Source organism: Anas acuta, chromosome 3 (assembly GCF_963932015.1).
Source record: "Anas acuta chromosome 3, bAnaAcu1.1, whole genome shotgun sequence".
NCBI lineage: Eukaryota > Metazoa > Chordata > Aves > Anseriformes > Anatidae > Anas > Anas acuta.
Window position 1 is genome coordinate 79938495 of NC_088981.1, and position 23136 is coordinate 79961630.

Sequence of the window (23136 nt, forward strand, 5' to 3'; positions counted from 1 at the left end):
GTTCCAGGGCAGATTAAATGGCAGTGACACACAGTATGGCTGTCTGGCATCATGTGTATCCAGGTAGAAGCACCCACCCTGTTTTATGTCACCTTTTCTTTAGAAAACACCACTAGAGGCAGTTGCGCTCTCATTTGATCTTTGCCCGTTTAGAAGATGCAAAAATAAATAATAATTAATGGACTATTTGGGGGAGGTGTGATCTGAGGAATGCAGACACACGACAGCATTTGTTGGAAGCATCAGAAGGGGAATCACCCTGTTATCCAGGTACCCGTGTCAGAAGGTGGGAAATCAGCATGCTCTGAAACTTCATTGCACTTTGATTCTTCTCGTATCTGTCTCTTCCTATATGATACTGCCTTTCAGAAAAGTGCAGGGAGAAGGGAAAAGAGAAGCTCTTAAATTCCCAGGACTTTCTTTTGGGGGAGAAATCCCACAGGGAAAGGAAGGAACTATTCTAATCATCTTCGCAGCATTTAATGCCAAAAAAATGCAGTAAAATCGGTGCTTCCACTGAGAGTTGGCAGCCTATTCTTTCCGTAACAAGACCTGTTTTTGGTTTCTTTGTAGTACAGTCTGTTTCAGACTGTACTGAGTTGACTGGAGAGAGTGAAATCTGTTTTTGACAGATGTTTCCCGTGATCTGGCACACGTAAACACTTCTGCAAAATGACAGGCAGCTTGTTTACATAGGAAATCTATTAAAAAAAAAAAGAAAACAAAAACAACAACAACAAAAAAACACACACAAACACAGAGCAACATTCGGATCAGTCATTCTGATCAAGGCAGTGTCAATTATTAGGCTATAAAGGGAACTGATGACTCAACTTAGGCACAGCACTGCAGCGGTCTCCGATTTTCGGTTTCGTAACAGATTCTTTTCAGGAATGATTTTCATTCATACCTGATCTTCAGGCATGTTTCTGGAAGCGTGTGTCATTCTGCGATCGCAATCCCGGGGACCAGCGTCAACGTGTGCCGAGTGCTCGTGCGGAGCGGGGAACACGTCCCCGTGCCCCCGGTGGGATGTCGGGCGCCCGCTGAGAGAGGGCTTCCCTGAGCGATCGCGGTGTGCGCCCGGACCGTAGCCACACGCCACCAGGTTGTCACTCACCACGTTACGTTCGTAGATCCGCGCGCATCAGTAGAATTGAAAAGAACTTTGATTCAGAAAGCAAAATATTTTGATCAGATCCCGTGCTTAGTAATTCCAGCAAGCGCACTTGTTAAAGCGGGTGACTCAGAAATTGAAATGCAAAGCGTTTCTCTGAACGGTGGCCGGAAATTAGCTCTGAAAACTGAAACAAAGCCCAGACCGCAGTTTTATCTATTTACTTATTAATTTTAGATATGCGAAAATCCCTTTGTCTTTGGGAGACATTTTGATTCCTTTCTTGTAGTGTCTGCCAGCGGGATCCTTAGGCTGTATGATCAACCATGTCAGGACTGCCTGACATGTCTAATTTTTGGTTTAAAACACTGAGTTCCCCGTGAATGGTTTCATTGCCTGTAGTGCTGTCTGATTCTGTCACGGCATTCAGTAGAAGTTGGTAGGAGTATTAGGTAGGACAGGATGTTGGAATATTTGAGGCCATGTATTATTGAGGAAGAAATGCACACTCGTGGAATTGGATGGAGCAACTCAGCTTCTTATTGCCTAATGCATAAGTTATATATAAAGGATTCGGGCATATCTCCCCTCTCCAACATGAATAAAGCAAAATGTTTCCATCAGTCAAATGCTGCCCTGTCTTCTCACAGCTGGTTGCATTTTGATGCTGGATACTTACCCTATTAGAGGCTGCGGTGCTGCCAGCCCCTCAGTTTTCCAGGACATACTCCCTCTGTACCTCTCCACAGACAGTGCGGAGGGGTCACTGTCAGCATTTTGGTGTTAATAAAGGTTGCCATGCTGAAAAAAAAAAAAAACAAAAAAAAAACAAACATTAAAAATCAGTGTATTGGGTTATGGATATCCCAAGAGTGTGACGAAGGGAGAGCTGTGGTTATACCGTAGGAAGGACGGAGCCTGTATCTGCATTCTTGTTCTCATTCTGCACCTCAAATGCTGCTGCTTTCTTCTCTGCCAGCATCTGGGCACCTGCTGCTCATCCTTGAGAGTGAGTCTGGATGCTCTGGACGCACTGCATGGCCTTAGATAACGTAGGGGCTGTTTCCCTGGCTGCTGTTATGTGTTCTGAGACTCTCAAATGAAAATCACAGCGGAGGAGGACAAAGTGATATATGTGTTTAAGGGACTTGCAATTCCCATGGCAAGGCTGGGGAAGCAGTGTTCATTTCTAAGAGAAGACAGTCTGGGTGATTTTTCTTAATTACTGTTTACCTAAATAAATAAATAATGCATATTCATGGCTTCAGCTAAAGTAACTTGTGTTGAATTGTTTACCTCTCCAGAGGATAATTATTAGGGTGGGGCGGGGGGTGTAGCAATTAATAATAAAACATTTAGACAAGATTACAGAATGTTCTGATTAGAATAGTAAACATTATGCTAGAAATAAAAGCAAATACATGCAACTGTCTTGAATTGAGGAAAAAAAAAAACACACCACACTGTTAACCAAAGAAACCTGCTGAGCAGCAGCAGTTCAATTGAAGGGGCTGTTGTCTTGGAGCTATTCTACATCACAAGGAGGTTGTTTCAATGTAAAGTTAGATTCATTGGGAGATTTTCCCTCAATTCCCATCTGGAAAAAAAATGACACGAATACTGGCATTCACACAGATTTGTGTGGCAGCTGTAATACCCATCAGCAGTGCTTTGAGTGCGCTGTGCGTTGATCCTTAAACCCAGTGACAGAGAGTGTTTCAGCTGTTTATATCAGTAGTAAACAAAACCTTTGTTTGTGTTGTGAGCCTCCCCCTTCCCCCTTTGTACAGTTCTTTGAATGAAATTCTTTGCTCAGCTGAGAGTTTTAAATTTGGACCCATCTTTTCATGGCTTTTGGCTATGGTTCCTTATCTAAATAATCAGCTCAAAGAGAGCCAGTGATATGTTGAAAGAAAACCGTGGCAGCTGCATACCATTAGGCTGAGGGATTAAAAGAAAAAAAAAAAAAAAAAGATAATTGTAGTTTAACGCAGTAAATACAGACCGGTCTGCTGGTTTAACATACGGTAGCAAGAGAACCAAGCCTTGTACAGGAGAGCTGTTAATCAGTCCCATGCAGATGAAGCTTGTGGGGTGGTGGAGCTGTTCTGCCCCATAGCCTTACTGGTCTCCAGCTCTTCTGAACCAGCAGAGAAGCGTGACCAAGCAGTGTGCTGTATCTGCAAAGGGCGTGGGGGAAAAATGAGTGAAGAAGATAGGCAGGAAAATCTGATCATGATGCAGAAGGGGTGGGTTGTCCCTGCTCTGATGTGTGTCTCACAGCCAGTCTTAGAGGAGCAAGTTGCTGTCCTCTGTGTTCCCTTCTCTAACGTGGGCCCCACAGGGATGTCCCTTGAGGATGGATGCTCCCAGACCTCCTCTAGACCAAGCTGGTTCCTTCAGAGGTAGTGTCAGGAGTGCCTGGGGTGCTCGCCGGCAAGTAGCTGCTGGCACATCTTCTCATCTAGAAACTGAAAAGAGGCTCTTCTTCAACTGGAAGTAGGGCCTGACTGTGAGAAGTGGTGGAGTTTTCTCTCATGTCTGCCATTAGTGGAAGTGCCTGGCTATACTCTGAGAAGCAGAACGAGATATCGAGGAACGAAAGCTGGTGGAGGGGCGTGACGGGCTGCCTCATCCCCACCAGAGGTGGCGCGAAGGCCTTGGTGACTTCAGTCCTTGTGAGACCCCTCCACGCCTTCTTCTGGCTCACGAATTTCCTCATGCATGCCTGATTTTTCTGCTGTGGTGGGTTAACCTTTACCCTGACCAACCTGCCTGCTCCACAGTGTCCATGACCATGCCAACCCCAGAGACCAGGATGTCAATGGTGGGGTGAGGTCCTCTGTCTGCATCCTCTTAATCCACATCCTACATGGCAGAGCGGCCAGCATTGTAAGTGTAGGTCATTTTCCCTGCAGAAAACCCATTTCTGTGTCCCCCACAAAACAATTTTTGTGGAGCAGAAATACCCACCTTCACTGAGCCTTGTTTTTTTTTTTAACATGGCTGGGAGTTTTGGGCGTGTGTCTCCTGGCAAAGCCAGCAGCAGCCAAAACCTCAGGCGGTGCTTTGGGCACTGAGGAGGTGGCGTGCTGCTGGTGCTACGTGTGCCATGTGCGTGGCACAGTAAACCTGATATCAACTTGCAACCAATTATCTGGGTATAAAAATTCCCCTGCTCATCATTTTGCCGTTAGAGACTCGCTGGTAAGATTTATGACTCTGGCGAACATGAAATACCATTTCCTTTTTCTCAGCATTACTGTGCGTGGCCTTGCTGGCTTTTCTTGTTAAACAGACTTGAGTTCACACGAGAGGGAATGTATTTTTGAACCTCTTTCCCATATGATTCTGCCTTTCTCCTTTCTGTTTGTAACGGCAAGTGAAAATAACCCACAAAACATTTTAATTCCTCTCGACTTTCCCCTGCTTGATGTGAACATGAAGATGGGGAAGCTAAGAGGCAGGCCCTTGACATGAGGCACCACATTGTCCTGTGCTTCATCTAATGTCTTCCACAGGCTCACGGAGATTTGCCTTCATCAGCACAGGGGTGTGTGAAGTGCTTGTGGCCCACTCTGCATGCTGCAGCCCCTTTTGCTTCTGGTTGCCTCTACAGGAGAGAGAAAAGCAGTATTTGCCCTCTGCTTGGTGGGGTTGGTGACCAGAAAGGGAGTCTTTTGGCTTTTTGTAGCACCTGTCTGCTCACATGAAGTGGTCACTGCTGGAGCTTGAAAACTGGGCACCTTCTACCTGACAGTTTGATGTGCAGTTGTTTTGTTCAGCATTTCCATGAGCTAAAATATAACCCCTTCACTCCAAACAAGCCTGTGGGGGACCACATGTACATCTTGGAGAAAGGCTCTCCTTATTTCTCCTGACCTCACATTAAGTACATCTGTCTTCATTTCACTCCCTAATGGGTTCAGACCACTGCCTGAACTTTCTGAGTTGACATATGCTCCTCCGGCTTCACCTGAAAATCAGTTTGCCTGAAGTTGTGAGATGGTGTTTTTTTTTTCCTGAGTACAAAGAGGAAAGGAAGCAATGTTGAGCTGCTGCCATGTTTCCCAGTCACAGTCAGACATGGTTATTTTTGTATTAGAGCTCAGAGGAAAACCGGTGGAGATGCCAGATAAACCTTCCCAAAAAAAACATTTGTGTTAATACTTAAATATTGTTCATCTTTCACAGCGTTTACTTATCTGTTTCCCACATGGTGAACCTTATGGGGAGTTTTTGTGGTTGACTGTGGCCCGTTCTTTCATTCTGCATGTTAACTGTTTTCTCATTTTGCATTTTTAAAAAGAAATTAGCAGTAAAAGTCTGACTGTGAAAATTGTTCAGAGCACGGAGCGGGAGCATCCTTTCAGCAGGGCAGGCATAAATTCTTGTGGTTCACGTGCTTTGGGGCATAAATCCAGTGAACTGCGTCATTTACTGCTGCCACAGGAAGCATCCTTACCCGAGAGACTCAGCACTGGCACATCCAGTATCATTTTCAGAGATTCCAGCCTCCGTGACAGCAATTTTATTCTCATGGCTGAACTCTCCCATTTTATCATCCAGTTTGCGTGTTTGCTAGCCAAACTCTTTAAGGAGAAATATGCCAGATACCCACATTTTCATCAGATTTGATCAAAAGCTGACTTTTATTATGTGTTGGTTTACTTTATGTTTGTTTGGTTTTTTAGTACTTTGCTGTGTGAGGCATAAATAATCAGCTTGTGCCATTTGGTAACGCGTTTATTGTTTGCGGGAGGCCTCACAGAATACATTAACTTCCTTTTACATCTAGCTGGGTCATACTCCCCAGGTGACATGTTTTCAATCGTGGCTTTATTTTAAGTCAAGTATATTCCAGCGATGAAGTCAGACAGATTTTACATAAAAAGGCTTAAAAGTTCGTGCTTTGCCACCCGTGAACCACCGTCTCCCACCTCTCCTAGCGCAGCCTGGCTGATGTGTCACAGAGATAACAGCAACCAGAAGACAGGAGGGGGTGGAAAATTTCCCCCCCACACACATCCCCCAGGCCCTCTGAGGGTTTTCCATTTAAGCCCAGTTGGTGCTGCTAAGTGCAGCTGGGGAAAACCAGCCTGCAGAGTGTGGAGGGATTCCTTACCGTGTGGGGTAGCAGAAGCTGCCTTCACCTTCATCCAGTCAGCAGCAATTGTCGTGCTGCGCCTTCTGACGAGTTCGGTCGTGGTTTCTTGCCAGCCTGACTTCTGCAGTTTTGCCGTTGTCTGAACAAACAACTCGATCCTGTCTCCACTGACTGGTGACACAGGCAGCCCAGGTTTGGGGACAGCACGCTCGGTGGGTGCCTGCCCGCTCCCACCACTTCGGTCAGCGTTGTGCATGTGAAGCGATGGATGAGCATGCTGCTTCTCTCTGGAAGAACCACCTGGGCTGTGAGGAAATCAAATGCACTGATAGGTGAAGCAGGTTGTGTGTCTTCCCTGACATAGGTATTAAGATCATCGTGGGTTTAATTTACAGATTACAGGGGAGATCCTGCGCTCGATGTCAGGAGGCCTGCGAGTGCCTTCTTGGCCTCAGGCAATCCTTCAAGCAGTTGCAAACTACAAACGTTGCGATGAAGCTGTCTCAACCAGAAAGAAACATCCTTCAGCTTCACTTGAAAACACACAAAATGTGAAGAAAGCATGTTTGCTAATCTCTCGTAGCACTGTGTGTAAGACCAGGCTCCTTGCTTGACGTTACTGGAACTGATTTCCACACGCTTTTGTGTAGCAAACATTGCGCCCCATCAAGTGCGGCATAACTTTAGAAAACACGGGCTCTGTTTACACATTTGTGCTTTCTTCTTCCTGTTCTCTGGTGTGCAGCCTTCCTTAAATACTTTTTTCTCCTGCCTGTAAGAAGCACACCAGCACATCTTGTCACGTGGGTTCACTTCGCTTAGCCCTAATTTTATCCTGTGTTGTGAGCGTGCGTGTGTGCGCTAACCCAGCTGTGTGTTTGGTGCTCCCCTCCCTCGTTGTCTGCCCAACTTTGCTGGCTTTCGTGAGAGTGATTGCATTATTTTCTGGGTTTGAAAAAACTTTCCTGCTAACCAGAGTAATAACCCAGGTACATTCATCTCATTCTTCTCAAATCATCTTTCTTGGTTTGCTTATTGCAAACCAAAGAACTTATCAGTTTTCTTCCTCCTAAGCATCAAAGCTCTTGTTATTTTACATTAACAACAACCTCTCTTTGAAACACACCCCCTGTATAAGACAAATCCAGGCTGGACAGTGTTTTCTTGCAGTAAAGAGTCCTTCAGCCTCCTGCATCCTTCTGCCAGCCGTGGTTGTCTGGTGCATCTTGCTTTACGTTTGCATTCTTCGGTGCTAACTTGAGTCCCCAGGCCCTCAAAAAAGAAAGGGGGAAAAAAGGTGACAATGTTCAAAAATATGCAAGAGGTTGTTATAAAAAAAAAAAAAAAAAGTCTGGTTTGAGTGTAGAGTGCATCTTTGTCCCTGAGCAGCATCTATCTCTTCCTGTGCTGCGTGCCTGGCCAGCCAGCAACTGAAAATGCTGAAACCTCCCTTCGTTGGATGCACTGCTGGCTCTTCATTCCATATAAGCTTGGTTTTCATGTATTCTTTTTATGCTTTTAGTAATTGGCTTGTTTCAGAAAGGAAATGCTTTTATGAAATGGAAAGCATGAAGCAGCCTTCATGTCGAGCGTAGGCAGGGGCTTAGGTTTCATTCTACCCTAAGCTGACCCCTCGGCCGAGAGATTCCTGCTTTCATGTTTTAGATCATGTGTAAAACCTGATGCTGTCTGGATCATCCTGTGCAGGGCAAGGATATCTGGGGAGCATGGGGAGAGATACGGAGCGAGACATTTGCAGAGGGGAATGAAATGTTTGGGATGCAGCCTCATGCTTTCTTACAGCAGTGGACATCAATCACACCTTCTCAGAAAAGCGTGGCACTGAATCTTCCTCCTCCCCTCCTTTTATTTTGTTTCCCTCTTCCCCACTTCTCTTTATTCTCCTGCTCTTCTAATACACCACAGCAAGCGCAATTTTAGCTCAGAAAATAACTTGTCCTTGAAAAAGCAGACACTTGCCTGGTTTTATTCCTTTGGCTATTGAGTAAACAGCAGTTATTTTTGTTCTAGGAGTGATTTATGACTGAACAGATTTGCAGTTTATATTTTTAGTTTTATAGGCAATTTAGATAATGTATATTTGTGACAGTAAATATTTTGTCCTCTTACAGTCTGTCAATGAATGTTATGCCCAGTTATATATAAACAGAAAAGATGCAAGCGTTGTTTTCGTAGAGTAGCCTTATGATTCTTTTCAAGTGCCCTTACAGGTGATGCTTAAATGTAGCACAATTTTGAGCATCTGCTGTAAATCACCTAGAGGGGTGCCATCCAGAAGAAATAACCTGCTTTTCCTAAGAGATCCAGTCCTCTACAAGGCTTGGAGTAGAATGCTGTCACATCAGCATTCAGAAAGTATTGAAGTTTTTTATCAAGAACTGTATACTTAGAAAAAAACAAACCCTTTAATTTTGCAGTTTGTGTTATTTTTTGACTTGATTGTGGAGTCAGTAAATATTCAAGAAACTAGAAGTCTTTACTGAAAAGTTCATTTTGCAAATTGCAGAAAAAATGGTAGTAGTTTAATAAAAAGTCTAAGCCATTTTTTTTTTTATTTGTTTTCTCCTCACCTCCTCCCCCTTTTATCTAGCCAGAGTTGGTGGTAATTCTGCAGATACAGCCCTTAGGGTGATCTTGGGAAGATGCATACATGCCACTGCTTGTTCTGCTACTGTCCCCTTCTGTTCAAAAGCAAATTGTCTTCCTTTTCACTCCCAGTCAGCACCTTCAGTCAAATAAATACTATTTGAGCATTCCAGCATTTTTTTCCAAGAAAGCAGCAAAGCGTTGGGCACCGTCGCTGGTGCAACTTCAGCTTGAAAATCCCTGTAACTTAAAACCAATTACTTCTCCTTCCACAAGTATTTCCTTCCCAGCCTCCTCCCCAACCACTTCAGAGCACGACCGCTTCCTTGGTAAACGAGGGAAGCCTTTTGTGGAGCGTTTGGGATTGGGCGGTGCGTGGGATTTGGGCTGGGCGCCGATGCTGAGGCTCGGGCACTGGGTGCTTGCACCTCTTCCAGCCCCAGCGCTGCTCCCTGCGGGCCTCCCCAAACACGAGGGCTTCTTCCCCGGGGTCTGAGCCCTTGTGCATTGGCAACAGCACGCTGAATTGCCTGCAGGAATGTGAACCTTGTTCTCCCTCTCCACTTGTTTTGATGCTGCCTTGCAGTAGCATTCCCACAGGGTGGCTGGAGGAACACGGCACGCGTTGCATTAACCTGGGGGTGCCAAACTGCACCGGTGGCGTTTCTTTTCTGAAGATACCCACTATAAAGTAGAAACCGAGAGACAATTGCGATGTTAATGACTTAAATTCCTTGATAAAACCAAAGCTTTGACAAAAGCCAGTATTAGTCTGAAGTCTGTTAGATCATCTTGCTCGTTTTGTTGGAACTCCATGCTGGTGTGATGTGCAGAGCTTTGGTAGTTTGTGTGCACAAGCATGCGCATACCTATGGTACAATCTGCTAGATTAATCTCAGAAGTATCTATTTTATAATTCTCGGGGGGCTCATTTGGCTTGGTGCTACACCAACGCAAGAAAAACAAAGTCTCTGTTATAAGGCATCTGCAGCCTAAAGGTAAGAGGTACATTATGGGCGTAATGTAATTGTCATCTTTGACATAAAGACCTTCTATGTTAAAAAAATGCCCCCACACTAACTGTGTTTAGAACTGGAAGGAAAAACCAGAGGAGTTTTGTGAGGAGTCAATGCTTGAATTTTTTAATGGGTGCCTTTATTTTATTTTAGGTTGATACCGACTGAGTTTCCAGAACATTGCCCTGCAAAGCTTTGGAGGGCCACTTCTTAATGGATTGCTGTAGCCTCTTAATTTCTCCATTGATCCTGTTCCCTGCATCGTGAGAACATTTTAGCCAGCGCCGAACCTAGAAAAGTTACATGTAAGTCATGACTCAAATTCCTTTCTATTTAAAGAAGAAAAAAAAGAGTTTTGGGAGGCAAGGTGGAGGCAGTAAACATCATACTTCAGAAAAAATACTGTAAAAGCTGTAATTCAACAGCAAACATTAGCTGGTGAATAAATTGTTATTGAAGTAGTTCCTTGCTTTTTTAACTTACATGGTGATTGTCATTTTGAAGGCTTTTCTAAGTGTTCTGCTGCCATAGTAAGCCTTAGCAAAAAGTACTTAAAATAGCTTCTCTTCACCCCATCCCCCTAATTACGTGTAGGTTTTCTCCACAACTGGATACGTTTGTGTGCATTTACTTTGCTGCGTTGGGCTGAAGGCACACGTGCTCCGTGTGAGTTTGGATGCCATCAGCGGGACTGTAGGCATCCCTGTATTTTTCCCATCATAAAATCGGTATCATCCTCTTTGCTGGGGTTTCCAGAACGGTTCCTTTGGAGGAGCCCTGGCTCTGTGCTGCTTCTCCTTTCAGACTGCTGCCCTGAAAGGCTCTGTACGCATCAGTAGTGTCTGCACTGCCAACTCCAGCTCCTTGCAGCGAGCTGCTTGTGTGGGGCACAGAGCTGGCTGCCCCGCCAAAAGCCAGGGCTGACACACAGCAGCAACAGACATCAAAAATGCTGCCCTGGTGGGGTGGTCATCCCGTCCAGGAGTGTTGTTTGGGAACCTGCAGGTTTGTTAGCAATTGTTGGTGAAATCCCACTGCCTGCCTTGCATGCTCATCACTCAGGAGGGGCAGGGCATGGACACGGCATGTTTGTACCTGCTTCTGAATGCAGACAGAAAATGTGACTGATGCAGGAAGAACTGTGCTTGGCTGCACAGGCTGTGGTGGGGTGGAGGAAGCTGTGCACGGATTTACTAGGGACAAAAGGGGGCTGAAGACCCCTTCCAACCTGCCCTGTGTGGGTATTTCCTGGTGTGTGTTATGTGCGTGGATGTTTCCTCCCAGGATGAGGAGCGGCTGTGGTGCCATGCACGCATTTACCCTCAGCGTGGTTAAATCTTCCTCTGAGGCTGCATGTAGTGTCCTTCTGGGAAGGGGTCAGTGGGCTGCTCTAGAGGGGAGCAATTGGCTTCACCCTTTTTTAAGCAGTCCTGGAGAGGGATCCATGGGGTGGAAGGAGCCTCTGGAGCATTGTGAGGATGGCATGGATGTGGTGGGCTGTGCAGTCCAGAGGATGGGACACCCCAGAGCCACCGAGCTGGGAAAAAGGCTGAAGTACAACTTCAATTTTATATATTTATATATAAATAAAAAGCAAATCCCATTGTGGCTGGGAGTTTTTTGTTTTCTGGCTGGTGGCATAGAGCAGCTTGGCAAAACACCATCTGAACCAGAGATGATTCAGAATTGTGGTTCACAGTGCTGTGCTGGCTAGCAGTTGCCAGCATCAGTTGTGTCGTAATCCAGGACTCTAAACAGAAGAGAAAACATGGAAGGGAGGAGAAATCGGACACAAAACCCATCACCCAGCTTCAGAGCCGGGGCTGCTCAGCTCACACCACACTGCCTTTCAGCAGCAGCGATGCTCCTTAATCTCGATGCATCTGAATCCTGCGTCGCCCGAGCTCTGCACTCCCGCCTGCCCGGGCAGAGGTGACAGCCGGCAGCTGGTTGGATAACGCCACCAGAAAAACCACAGGGGAATCCGGGGAATGAGCAGTCACGCTGGTGCGAGGCGCAGGACTCACCCCAGCCTCTATAAGGACATCTGCCGTCCAGTGACCGCGCAGATCTTAAATCTTGTCACGCTGCCTGTGGGGTCTGGATGTTTCTGAGCCGCAGCTACCGAGCGGCAACAGGACAGAAGTGGGAATTTCTTTAAAAACACTGGAAGATGGGGGAGGATACGGGGGATTGCAACTGGAAGTAAAAGAAGGAATGTTTTCTTCTTTTCATTTTTCTCCTGAAATAAGCACTGACGTGCTGGTCAGCAAGGCTGGCATCCTGCCCTTGTTTTTTCACCGCAGTAATAAATTCATGCTCTGCAGCTTAATGACTAATCGGGGCAGGAGAGTGAAGTCAACCACTCATTCTGGCCAGTTTTGCTTGAGTGCTTGCTGACACCATTCTTAATCTTAGGAACTAATTTGTAATATTGCTTCTCAAAAAAAGTTGTATTTTAGAAGCAAAGAATTTATGTTAGAAGTTTACCTCATGTGAGGTACTTTGTTTGCTTTTGTGACACTACAAGCAGCACTCAAAACTAAAACGAAATTCTATTGCAAAAGGAGTGCTGGATTTTTTAATGCTTATGGGAAGTTGATTTTTAAAGAGAATAGACAACATTTTCTGGTGTTATCAGCAGAAATAACAATGAAACTGTAGGCAGTGGAGAAAGGGAATTTGCTGTCAAAGAGACCTTAGAAGGTGTTGTGTTGATTTTGTTTGCTGGAAAAGGGAGAGTCTTGCCATTTCATTATGGGCTTGTCAGTAAATGGTGCAGCTATTAGACAAACCCCCAATAGCAGGCATCGTCTGACTGTGTGAGAATTTTGGATCTCACTTGAAACGTGTTTCTAGTGCCTGTCTTAAGGGAAGGAAACTTAAAAATACGAGTTGTAGCAGCTAGGCAGGCAGAAACAACCCTTTGTTCATTAGCCCTACTTAGCAGCATTGTCATGGGACTTGGAAGCCTTATTCACAATTTCGCAGGCTTTTCTCATGGATTCTGAAAAGCCTGTAATGAGGCATCTTGCAAATTCACTAATAAAAACCCTTTCAGAGGAACTAACCAAAAAAATGGCATCCTTCTTAGCAGATGTGAAGAAGCAGACAGAAACTGGGTAGTCATAAATGGAGAAAAACACCCGTTCCCTGTCCACAGCCAAAGCAAGCTGGTAGAAGTGCATAGGAAGTTTTGTCCTGCTGTTTCTCGTGCCGTGAATAATCGGAAATCTCCGTTTCCAAGAGTAAAGCCATGGCCGAGGACCAAATCAAGTTGAAAAGCAGAAGGATTTAGAAGCTGTCATAAGCTTTGTGCCTTCCTTATATATTTTTATTGTGTCTGCGCTCGAGATACACCAAACCTTTGGAACATGCCACGTGCTCTGACTCCTGGAGGTGCAGGTGTCACCTTGTAGGTCATCGGCTGGGGTTGCAGTGGTTGCACGAGCAGACCTGTGCTGGGGGAGCTGGGCGCAGGGCAAGCCGTCAGGTGCTCCCTTGGTTTCTCAGTGTTATTCACAAGCCCTCCGTCTGGCTTTTTGATAACAAATGCTGCTTGTAGCAATTACCTTGTTACAGCAATTCCAACAGAAAAAAAAAAAACACTGAATTTTCCCTTGTTAATTAGCCCTGTTGGAGAGAGCTTGACCTAGCTGTAACAGTCATATTGTTCTTGCTTTTCCCAGGGTGCAGTGTATTTAGTAAGCACGTACACCTTTCCCCTCTTCCATTGATTATTCCATTTTTATAATGCTAGTAGGATTCTGTTTGATGTGATCTCTGTAAAAATAATATCTCTTGATGTTTTAATTTGAAGCAGAAGTCTTCTCCCTTGTTCTGACAGAGCAGATTGCTAAACGCCGTTACAGTACGTGTGCGAAGATAAGAAAAAAAAAACACATTTCTCTTGGTCCCCTGGGAGTTAATCACGGCGAGGTTAGACCGTACGCATAATGAGGGAGTGCAGGAATTAAGGAGAAGCTGTGCTCTTGGCTGAGACACGGCTCCTGGGTCATGGTCGTGAGCGATCGCCAGCGGCACCGCACGTGCAGGGCCCTGCTCGGCTGCTCGGGCACTCGCGGTGCCTTCCTGCAGATGTGCAGAGCTGCTCACAGCGATTTCAACGCTACCCTCGCACTTCTCGCTTTGTTTTACCCAGCTTTCTTTTCCTTTACAAGCGGCAAAAATAACATACCAATCAATGGCATTCTGAGCGTAATAAATTGTCCTAATTGGGACTACTTACGCCGTGCTGAGAATTCAGTGAGGGCCTTTAAGTGCTTTGTTCAAAAAAAAAATCACAAACCCTAAACTCAAACTCAGAAAATCTCTACATGAAATTCACATTTGCTAGGTATGAGCTCTTCAGAATATTTCAATTTTTTTAAAAAAGATTTCTTGAAATTTGTCCTGCGACCATCTGTAGGCAGATGTAAATAATGTGAAGTTTGAAGATGCAGATTTTGGTGTCATCCGCCTACCACCAGGGACTGGGAAAATATGTTATCTTTTTTTAAATCCGCGCTAAAAGGTCAGGTAACTTTATTGAAATAAAAAGGAAATCAAATTTCTGAAGATGATGTCACATACTTGTGAAAGCCTACTCACCAAACAGTCGTAACTCTGGTTACCAAATCCCACCCAGCTGTTCCCAGGCAGAATGGCTGTGGCCGAGGACAGAGGTTTTCTTATCTTACTGAGCAGTCACCACCGGACTTTGGTGTGAGATGTGGTCATATCAGCCACAAAATGTCCTTTATAAAATAAAGGTCCCCTCTCCGCTGGTGTTTGTGTTTTTGTGTGGTAGCACGGAGCTTGGGCTTTCGTGGTCACTTTTTTGGGAGTGCCTACATCTGACTTGGAGCATAATGGAGATGGGGATGAGAGACACTCACTCAGTGCTGAACCTGGGCACTGCTGGTGTTCCCACACCACATCCAAGATCATTTTGGAAATGGGGCCTTTGTCCTGGCAGGGGCTGCCACACGTCCACGGGTTCATCTGTACGGATGGGCAGCTCCTCTTTGTGCTGAGCTCTGCTGCCGATGTCTTGAGGATTTTCCTGTTGACACGTGTCACTGTCGCACCAGGATGCTTTCTGTGCCACACTGGTGGCAGCAGTGATGTTACTACATGGGCATTGTGATTTTTATAGTCTGTTTTCTTGTTGGGGATTGGAATCTGCCTGTGGGCTTTCTGAGGGCTGGTTATGAAGTCCAAGAGTTGACACCAGTCAGCAAGAAATGCCATTTTTATGGCGGAGAAGGAGCTTTCTTACCTGTTTGATGGTGCTGGCATGGCAGGTGGTGGGTGGTGGGCTGTGCCTGCCAGCCCTGAGGCAGGGCTGGGTGCTGCCAGCACCGTCACTGGTGCAGGCACTGGGCACATCCCACCACAGGGGCCTCCACAGCCTCCCCAGCAACACCCTTGGGCTCTGTGCTCACAGCCAACAAAAAGCGTTTCCACAAAAGCACACAGAGTAGTGTGGGTTGGAAGGGACCTCAAAGATACCTAATTCCAACTCCCCTGCCATGGGCAGGGATATCTCCCACTAGACCAGGTCACCCAAAGCCCCATCCAGCCTGGCCTTGAGCACCTCCAGGGATGGGGCATCGACAGCTTCTCTGGGTAACCTGTGCCAGGGCCTCACCGCCCTCAGTGAAGAATTTCTTCCTAATATCTAATCTACATCTACCCTCTTTTAGCTTAAAACGTCATCCCTTGTCCTATCCTGACACCCCCTGACAAAGAGTCCCTCCCCAGCTTTCCTGTAGGCCCCCATTAGGTACTGGAGGGCCCCTATGAGGTCTCCCCGGAACTTTATCTTCTCCTGACTGAAAAACCCACAACTCCCTCAGCCTGTCTTCATAGGAGAGGTGCTCCAGCCCTCTGGACATACCTGTAGCCCTCCTCTGGATTCACTCCAACAGCCCATGTCCTTCTTGTGCTGGGGGCCCCAGAGCTGAACGCAGTGCTCCAGGGGGGTCACACGAATGCAGAGGAGAGGGGGAGAATCGCCTCCCTCACCCTGCTGGCCACCTGCTTTTGATTCAGCCCAAGGTACAGTTGGTTTTCCAGGCTGCAGGTGCACACTGACGGCTCATGTTCAGTTTTTCATCCTCCAACACCCCCAGGTCCTTTTCTGTGAGCCTGTTCTCCATCCATTCATCACTCACCCAGTGCTGCCATCCAGGAGAAAACTTCTTCTCAACTAATTAATCTGATTAATTAACCAGATTCTCCCGCTGCCTGCCTTTGAGAATGTGTAAAGCTGGTGACTGCTGCCACCACTGCGGCTGTCCCTTGGTGCAGCCAGATGCTCCTTGGCACTGCCAGCATCACTGGACCTGAGGCAGCCTGGACGTCCCACCTGGCCGACCAGAGGCTGCTTTTGATAAGCATTTGCTGCTAATACATCAGTTAATTTTCTATATATATAAAAAATTTATCTCCATATGCCGTCAGAAGATGAATTATTTTGGTGCTTGTCCCCGTTTGGCCCTCGATCACTTGCTGGTTGGTGGCTCCGGAGGTGGATGCGCCGTGTGGGCGTGCGGTGCCCTCCGCCTGTTGACTCGGCGTTGCGGCACGGTGGGGCCGGCTTTGTGCCGCCGCAGGTGACAGGCTGCGTGTGCGTGTACATTTGTGTGTACGTCTGGAGGTTTGTGTGTGTGTGTGTCAGCCCGAGGCACTGAGTCACAGCCCGCTGGCCCGGCACTTCCTCCTGCCGCAGGGGACACGACCCGCGGCCCCGGGGGCGGGCGGCAGCACCCTGCCTGCTCTCCTGCCACCCGCAGGACACCTCACCTGCCGCCGCCGAGCTTTTTTAATATAAAACACTGCGAGAGGGTGACGGTGAGCTCAACTTTCTCTCTAACCCAAACCGGTGAAAAGTAAAATCCATCTCACCGCATCAGTTTTGTTTTCACTGCTGTTTAAATCTCTCCTTTCCCTCTGGCAGAGCTCTGCACAGTCATTACGCGCCCGGCTTGGGGGTGGTGTGGTTGTTAGCTCAGTGGTGTATGACCCATTTATTTTCATAATACTTAGATACCTGCGCTTCTACGGCGCCCATCTCGCGTTCCTGCGCCCCGCGTCGTCGCCAGAAAGGCATTCACCTGATTTCGGCAGCGCCGCGTAAAGTGCCGGGCGCCCAGAGCCGCCGGCTGCCTGCGTGGCTCGGTGTCGGCCGCTGGAGGATGGTGGGCTGGAAGACATCCCTAGCTGGCCATCGGTGAGCAGGTGAAGGGCAGGTGAAGGGCAGGTGAAGGTGCGTTTCCCTGCAGCTGACACATTGCCTTAAAATACGAGGTTAAGTGCGTATTGCGAGCTCATGGGACGGGTTTCCTGTTGTCATTTGCAAAGAGCTCCGAAGCGCGAGTGTGGCAGTGTGGCTTTCCCGGCCACATCGCCGTGCATTTCCAGGGGCAGCGAGGTAATTAATGACAGCAGACTGTCAGCTCGCCCCATCTCCAGACGTGGCCTCACCAATGCTTGTATTTAGTCTGGTCTTAAGACAGACCTTTTCTCTTTATTTCTTTTTTACTCAGCTAATTGGGTTGGCTTTCTGCAGGTTTTCAGACGATAATTAGGTTCATACTTGTGTCGCCTTGCGGAGCTGGGTAAATGGAAGGAGTCAGGCATAGGAGAGGAGGGTAAACCAGCATTGTAGTGGATACAGGAGTTTCATGGATAAAATTAAAAAGTAATATGCAAAGCAACTTGAAGTAAAGTGGATTTAAACATAATGAAATCATCCTTGACAGCAATTTGTTTGAAGTTCTTCTACTATTATGAGTGTAAAGGGATTTTTTTTTTAATTGCCGGTTTCTGGGTAGAGTATTGAGCATAATTTCTCACAGGTAAGCGAAGCATTAACTCCTTGTGCATCATTAATTTGGGGCTGGGGTGTGGGGAGAAACTGAGAGTTCGAGAGAGGCATCTTCTCTATTTCCTCATTTGAAAATTGATTAGTGGTTAGCTAACTTCGAGAGGAACTCCATCGGATCACTGAGAGAAAGCAATTAATTACAAGCATGAAAATCCCATAGGATCCCTGACGTAGGAGATAGACGCTGTGTGTGAATATCTGCCGGTGATGGTTAACAGAATATCATGACACTCTACATACAAATTGGAAAAAAAGTAACAGCAATTAGCTAGTTTGCATCCCTTGTTCAGATGAGCCGTGAGTTCTGGGTTTTTTGCTTTTATATACTTTTGCTGTAGGTGTTGGAAGTGTGGGTGGCCAAGAAGAAGCAGTGGTTACAATAAGATTTTCCATTTATTGCCCTTTGTGTACAACTAAAAATAAGATTCAAATGCTTCAGAACTTGTAGAGCAAGCATAATCGTTCTGTTAGCTCTGATGACTGGCTTGCATGCAGCTTCATCTCTGTCTGGTGAGTCCTGTGCTTGAATACTTGTAAATGTGTCTGTTGGAATGAGAGAGGGAGTTTATTTGCAGTGTTGTCTAGCTGTGTTAATTCATCAGCTTCTTGTTTTTTTATTTAAAAAAAAAAAAAAAAGAGGAGTTGGGCTTAGTGCATAAGTAAGAGGTGGTGATGAAAGAATTTTGGAAGCGGAATTGTGCTGTGATCTGGAAAAAACAGCTTTAGAGAGGACTGAAAGATCTTTAAAATCAGCCCTCCAACACTTCTCTGGCGTAACTTGAACTGCTGATCCAGAACTTCATCTTCTGGGAAAAAAATAGAAAATAAAAAGGAAATCTGTACAAATCTGCTGAGCACCAAGAAACAAATTCTCAGTGTTAGCTTTTGACACGTAAAATCCTTTTGGTTTGGTTTTAGGGTGATGGTACTGAAATCTGCTGTCTCAGTGGCTTTTCCAGGTAGTTGCACCGGTTAGGAATTCGCTAAATTAGTTGAAATATATTGAGCTACTAAATCTGTTATGACCACATTAATTGATATGTCAGCTTGTGGCCAAGAGAAACATTAAAGGGAGACGTTGTCAGCATCTGCAGGGAAATTCATAACTTGGCGGTGTAAGGTTGGGTGCTGTCCCTGCCTCACTCGTTAAGCAGTTGTGGCATTTCCAGAGAATGAGTGTGCCTGTGCATCTCGGGCTTCTCGGTTTGATGTAATTCGTGTAATGGACGAGTAGAGAGAGCATCTACTCAAGAGCTACGGAACCGAAGGTAACGGAGGGAGGCTCAAAACTCGTTTTCAGTTGTGTGTCAGCCCGAGCATCGCAGCTTTCGTGGCGCTTCATGACGGTTCCAGGTTTTTCGGGCTTCACGGCGTGGCAGAAGTGTTCCTGTTTGACTTGAGAACTGGGCTAAATAAGACAATAGGTTTTCGCTCTGAGTAACGCCGCCTTGCACAGAGGATGTGGTGCGCTGGAGGCACTTAGAGGCACACGCGCTTGTTCCATGGAATATTGATGCTGTCGCTGGTGAGTCTTTTATTATGCAATACGAAATCCCTCTGAATTACCTTACCGCGAGCCTCCCCCCTCTCCTGAGCAGAGCAGGAGAGCGCCGTGCGTGTGGCGCGGCTGCTGCCTGCTCGCTGAAATGCGCCTCGCTCCTCTCGCGGCGGCGTGCGCCCGCCCGCTGGACCGGCTCCTGCCTTGATGCCAAGCACAAAAGGCACGAGAGCTCACGCGGTAATCAAGGGTTTAAATCTTTAATTCGGGGGGGGAGAGGGGGGAGTGGGGAAAAACTTGAGAAATAATGAGTTTCCGTGGTGGTGCTTTCTGCAGGGAATCACGTTACATCTGGTACCATTATCTGCACATCTCAATCCCGTAGGTGACCAGCTGCCGGCGAGTGGCGTAAGCGTTTGTTGTCATTTTTTCTGTGGAATTTTCCCTTTTTGACACAGATGTAGGGGTGGTTCCTTCCCCCCCCCCCCCCCCCCCCCCCCTACACACACATACACACACAGACAGACTCTGCTGCGATGAGCTCAGCTGTGATCGCTTGCGAAGATAAGGCCAGGAGAGTGTGTGTCATGCAGCCACGGCGCTCGTGCTCCGCTCCTTCGCTGCTTCGGCACTTTCCAGCGGGATGAGGCAGGCAGGGCTCGCCTCGGGGAGGCAGGGGGGGGATCGCCACGAGGCCTATTTTTAGCGGTGGCACCCGGGACGCCTCGTGCAACCATCAGCAGGCGCCGCGGGGCTGGTGATTTTTTCCCTTGTATGGCGTTGAGATGTTTTAAGGTGTTTACCTTTCTGCGAAGGAGACGGAGCGCGCCCTTTCTGACCGCGTCCAACCCAGCTGCGCGTCCGTGCTCTCCCTGTGGGCACGGGGTAGGGTTGGTGGCTGGTGGAGATCTCCAGCCGGGGAGCTCTCGCAACCTGTTGGCTTGCACGGCAGAGTGTCCTCCTCCTACCTCGGGAACCCCCGAGCTTGTTTTGCTCTTAACTTTCCCACAGCAGCCAGCCTGCCCTCAGCCTCCCCTGCCGCCGTCGCAAGCCCTTTGTAGGGCTGTGGCACGGCGTGCCCCGCTCTCCCAGCGCACAAAGGCTGCCTCGAAGCAGCCACCCCGGCTCCGCTTCACCCCATGACGTGCGGGCACGGGCAACAGCCTGGGTAACAAGACAAAAAAAAACAAAACATGCTGGCGAGGGAGATTTACCATAATGGCGCTTTTTAAGTGCATCTCCGCAACGCCGGTTTCACTTTTAATGTGCTCGGTTGAAGGAATGCCGGGGAGGTTGCTGCTAATGGATGGATCCTCCGGAAAAAGTGGGATTTTCAAAAAAAAAAAAAAAAAAAAAAAGATTGACGTTTGGAGCGAGGAATACAAATCTAATGAGAGCGCTTCAGCAGAGGTTTGTAATTAGGAATGAATGGAGTAAATTTGTGCGCGCAGTCTGCAAAAGGGCACAATGGAAGGTGAAATTGCACGCTCCGCGCTGAATGAGGGATGAAAGCCAATGTGTCAGTGTCATGGCATGACAGTGTAGAGTATAAATGATACTGTCACTGAGTGCTGCAGAAGGTACCGAGGGAATTCCACTCCAGTAAATTACATTACTTAGACAGACCTGAAGGCATTGTGTCTGAATGATTGGAGGGAAAAAAGGTTGTCAGCACAAAGCAGGAGATATTACAGAACAACTGGCTGCAGGGTTGGAAGGCAGTGTTTTTCTGATGTTTACCATGCAAAGCTCTTCAGCTGCTTTTTAAATTTTGTGGTTGAATTACAAATGTATTGATGAAGCAATAGTATTTGTCTAGCTGTTGTTCGGAGCAGATGCCAGCCTGCAGCAAGGAGTCAGCACATGCGGCTCCTGCTGTTGGGGCAGGAATTGGGACTCTTCCAGACCTGGGAAAAAGCTAGTCATGTATTCCTAGCTCAGGCAGTGATCTCCCTGCATTTCTTCATTTGGCAGAGGACTTGCTTTCTGAGCTGCAGTTTGGTTATGAGGTAACTTTGGCACAGGTTTGTGGAGGGAGGAAGGTTGTTCCCATCCTCACTAGCAGTGCCAGGGGCTCTGCAGCTCCAGCTGGATTGTGGTGGGCAGCAACAGCTCACAGGATGCAAGCTTTATGGTCTCATTTAGAGGCACTCGGACACACAGCAAGGTCAGTGATGCCAACAGCTAGGAACACAACGTCACGGTGACAGCAGCAATCCAGAGACATCATCCATGTCGGCCTGCGCGCCCATGCGCTGGTGGTCATACACGTGTGTTCCTCACTCTGTTTTGTTCGTCACGCACCCTTTCCCACGTGAAACCCACCGTGAACACCACCTTGCTTCCCCCAGATGTTGGGTGGAATTGTTATTGCTCACTTTTTTATTTTGCAGTGACCTCGCAAGGGCAGTAGCCCGGAGATCAGGCTTACCTGCTCCTTACGCTGCTGACCTTACACGCAGACATTACCTAAAAGTTCCTGTCATTCTGTAGTTTTATCATGGATGAGACAGTGCAGCTCCCATGGTCTCTAAAAATGCCACTTCTTTTGGGGACTCAATGATAAAACAGCTTCTATCTAAAGAGGCTACATTTCATTCCTGCAGCACAAAATAATCCCTGCCTGCCTCGGGGCTTCTTGTAAAGTGCAGCAGACTTTGTACTGCTTGAAAGCTTCCTTTTCCACTTAGCTATTCATGAAAACTACCACTGAATGTGCATGATAATGGAGCATGCTTCCTTTCTCCTCTCCAAAACTCTTAGGAGCAGAGAGCTTCTGATTTGCAGCAAACCCTGCAGATGGCAGGATGAAGGACAAGCAGTCCAGCTCAACTTGCAGGCAACAGTGTAGGCTTTCTCACCTGTAAATATTGTTTCAAGATGTGTTGACCAAGAAATATGGTCAAACTAAAGTGTACATCCCCTGGGAAGGCTGCAGTTCACACAGGAACCTTGGGAAAAAGTAATAGGTGTTCAGTTTAATTGTGTCCTTTCTTTGAGTGGTACAGAAATGGCTGTAGAGTAGTTTATAACCTGGTCCAAATGAGAATTCATGATTGGGAAAGAAAAAAAAAAAAAGAAAAAACAACCAGAGATTCCACAGGTTGTCTGTCCTAGCATTATTTAACCATTTGATGTATAAACAGCCTAAGGAGCAAGTTCACCATCTGTATTCCAGTAACCTGCATTAGCATCCATGGAAGTGGCCCATCTTCCTTAGGGTATGGGATCCAGTCTTTGCAGCCTATATCTAGAAACCATGGCATCGAGTGTATGGGCAGTGTGAAAAAGCAGTGAGGCATCCATGGAAAAGAAGGTGCCCTATGTGGGATGGGATTCAGCTGCAGAGCAATTCCTCGGTGGGCCCTGATCATAGCAAAAGATGAGTGGGAGGAGGCAAAGTGTAATTCGTGCCTGGAGTGAGTACTTCCCACATTAGAACTGGGCTGGGGTGGCGTAGGGTGCAGCACTACGTCTGTCTGTCTGTCTGGACAGAAAGTATTCAGATTGAAGAGGTGTAATTTGTCATGCCTGTGTCCCCAGACCGTCATTGCCATGGGATATTCTGCGCCTGGTGAAGCACCCATCCATAGTGCTTGTAGCCAGGCAGGCTGCTTCTTTCTGCATTGGTCCATGTGTATTTTTTTAAAAAAATTGCCATTGCTCACTTCTGCTGTGGTATCTTAACTCCAACAAGCACCTCTGAAGTCTCTGGGGTCGCTCGTGAGCAGCGGGTGCAGGACTGGACTTCAGACACTGCTGTTGCAAGGATGGGGTGGAAGAAAGAAAGCCCAACCTCTGCACCTTGGGGAAAACTTGAGAAAGCAGCTAGCCAGTGTTGCTCTAACAGAGGGAGATATTGAGCATGTTCAGACAGATCTGTATCCCCTGGCAAAT

General features: G+C 47.1%; 1 protein-coding gene across 11 annotated transcripts in view; it reads left to right on the forward strand.

The window, feature by feature from the left end:
* Positions 1-23136, forward strand: part of BACH2 (BTB domain and CNC homolog 2) — a 188417-nt gene that overhangs the window by 93604 nt on the left and 71677 nt on the right. For 10 of the 11 annotated variants that reach the window (XM_068677942.1, XM_068677940.1, XM_068677944.1 and 7 more), the window contains one exon: positions 10001-10152. Coding sequence is in view for 1 of the 11 variants with exons in the window: in XM_068677939.1 (XP_068534040.1) it covers positions 19255-19266 (12 nt within the window). In the remaining 10 variants the exon portion in view is untranslated. Of the gene's footprint in view, positions 1-10000; positions 10153-16365; positions 19267-23136 lie in introns of those variants that run through there. The other variant, XM_068677939.1, reaches the window with a different exon arrangement.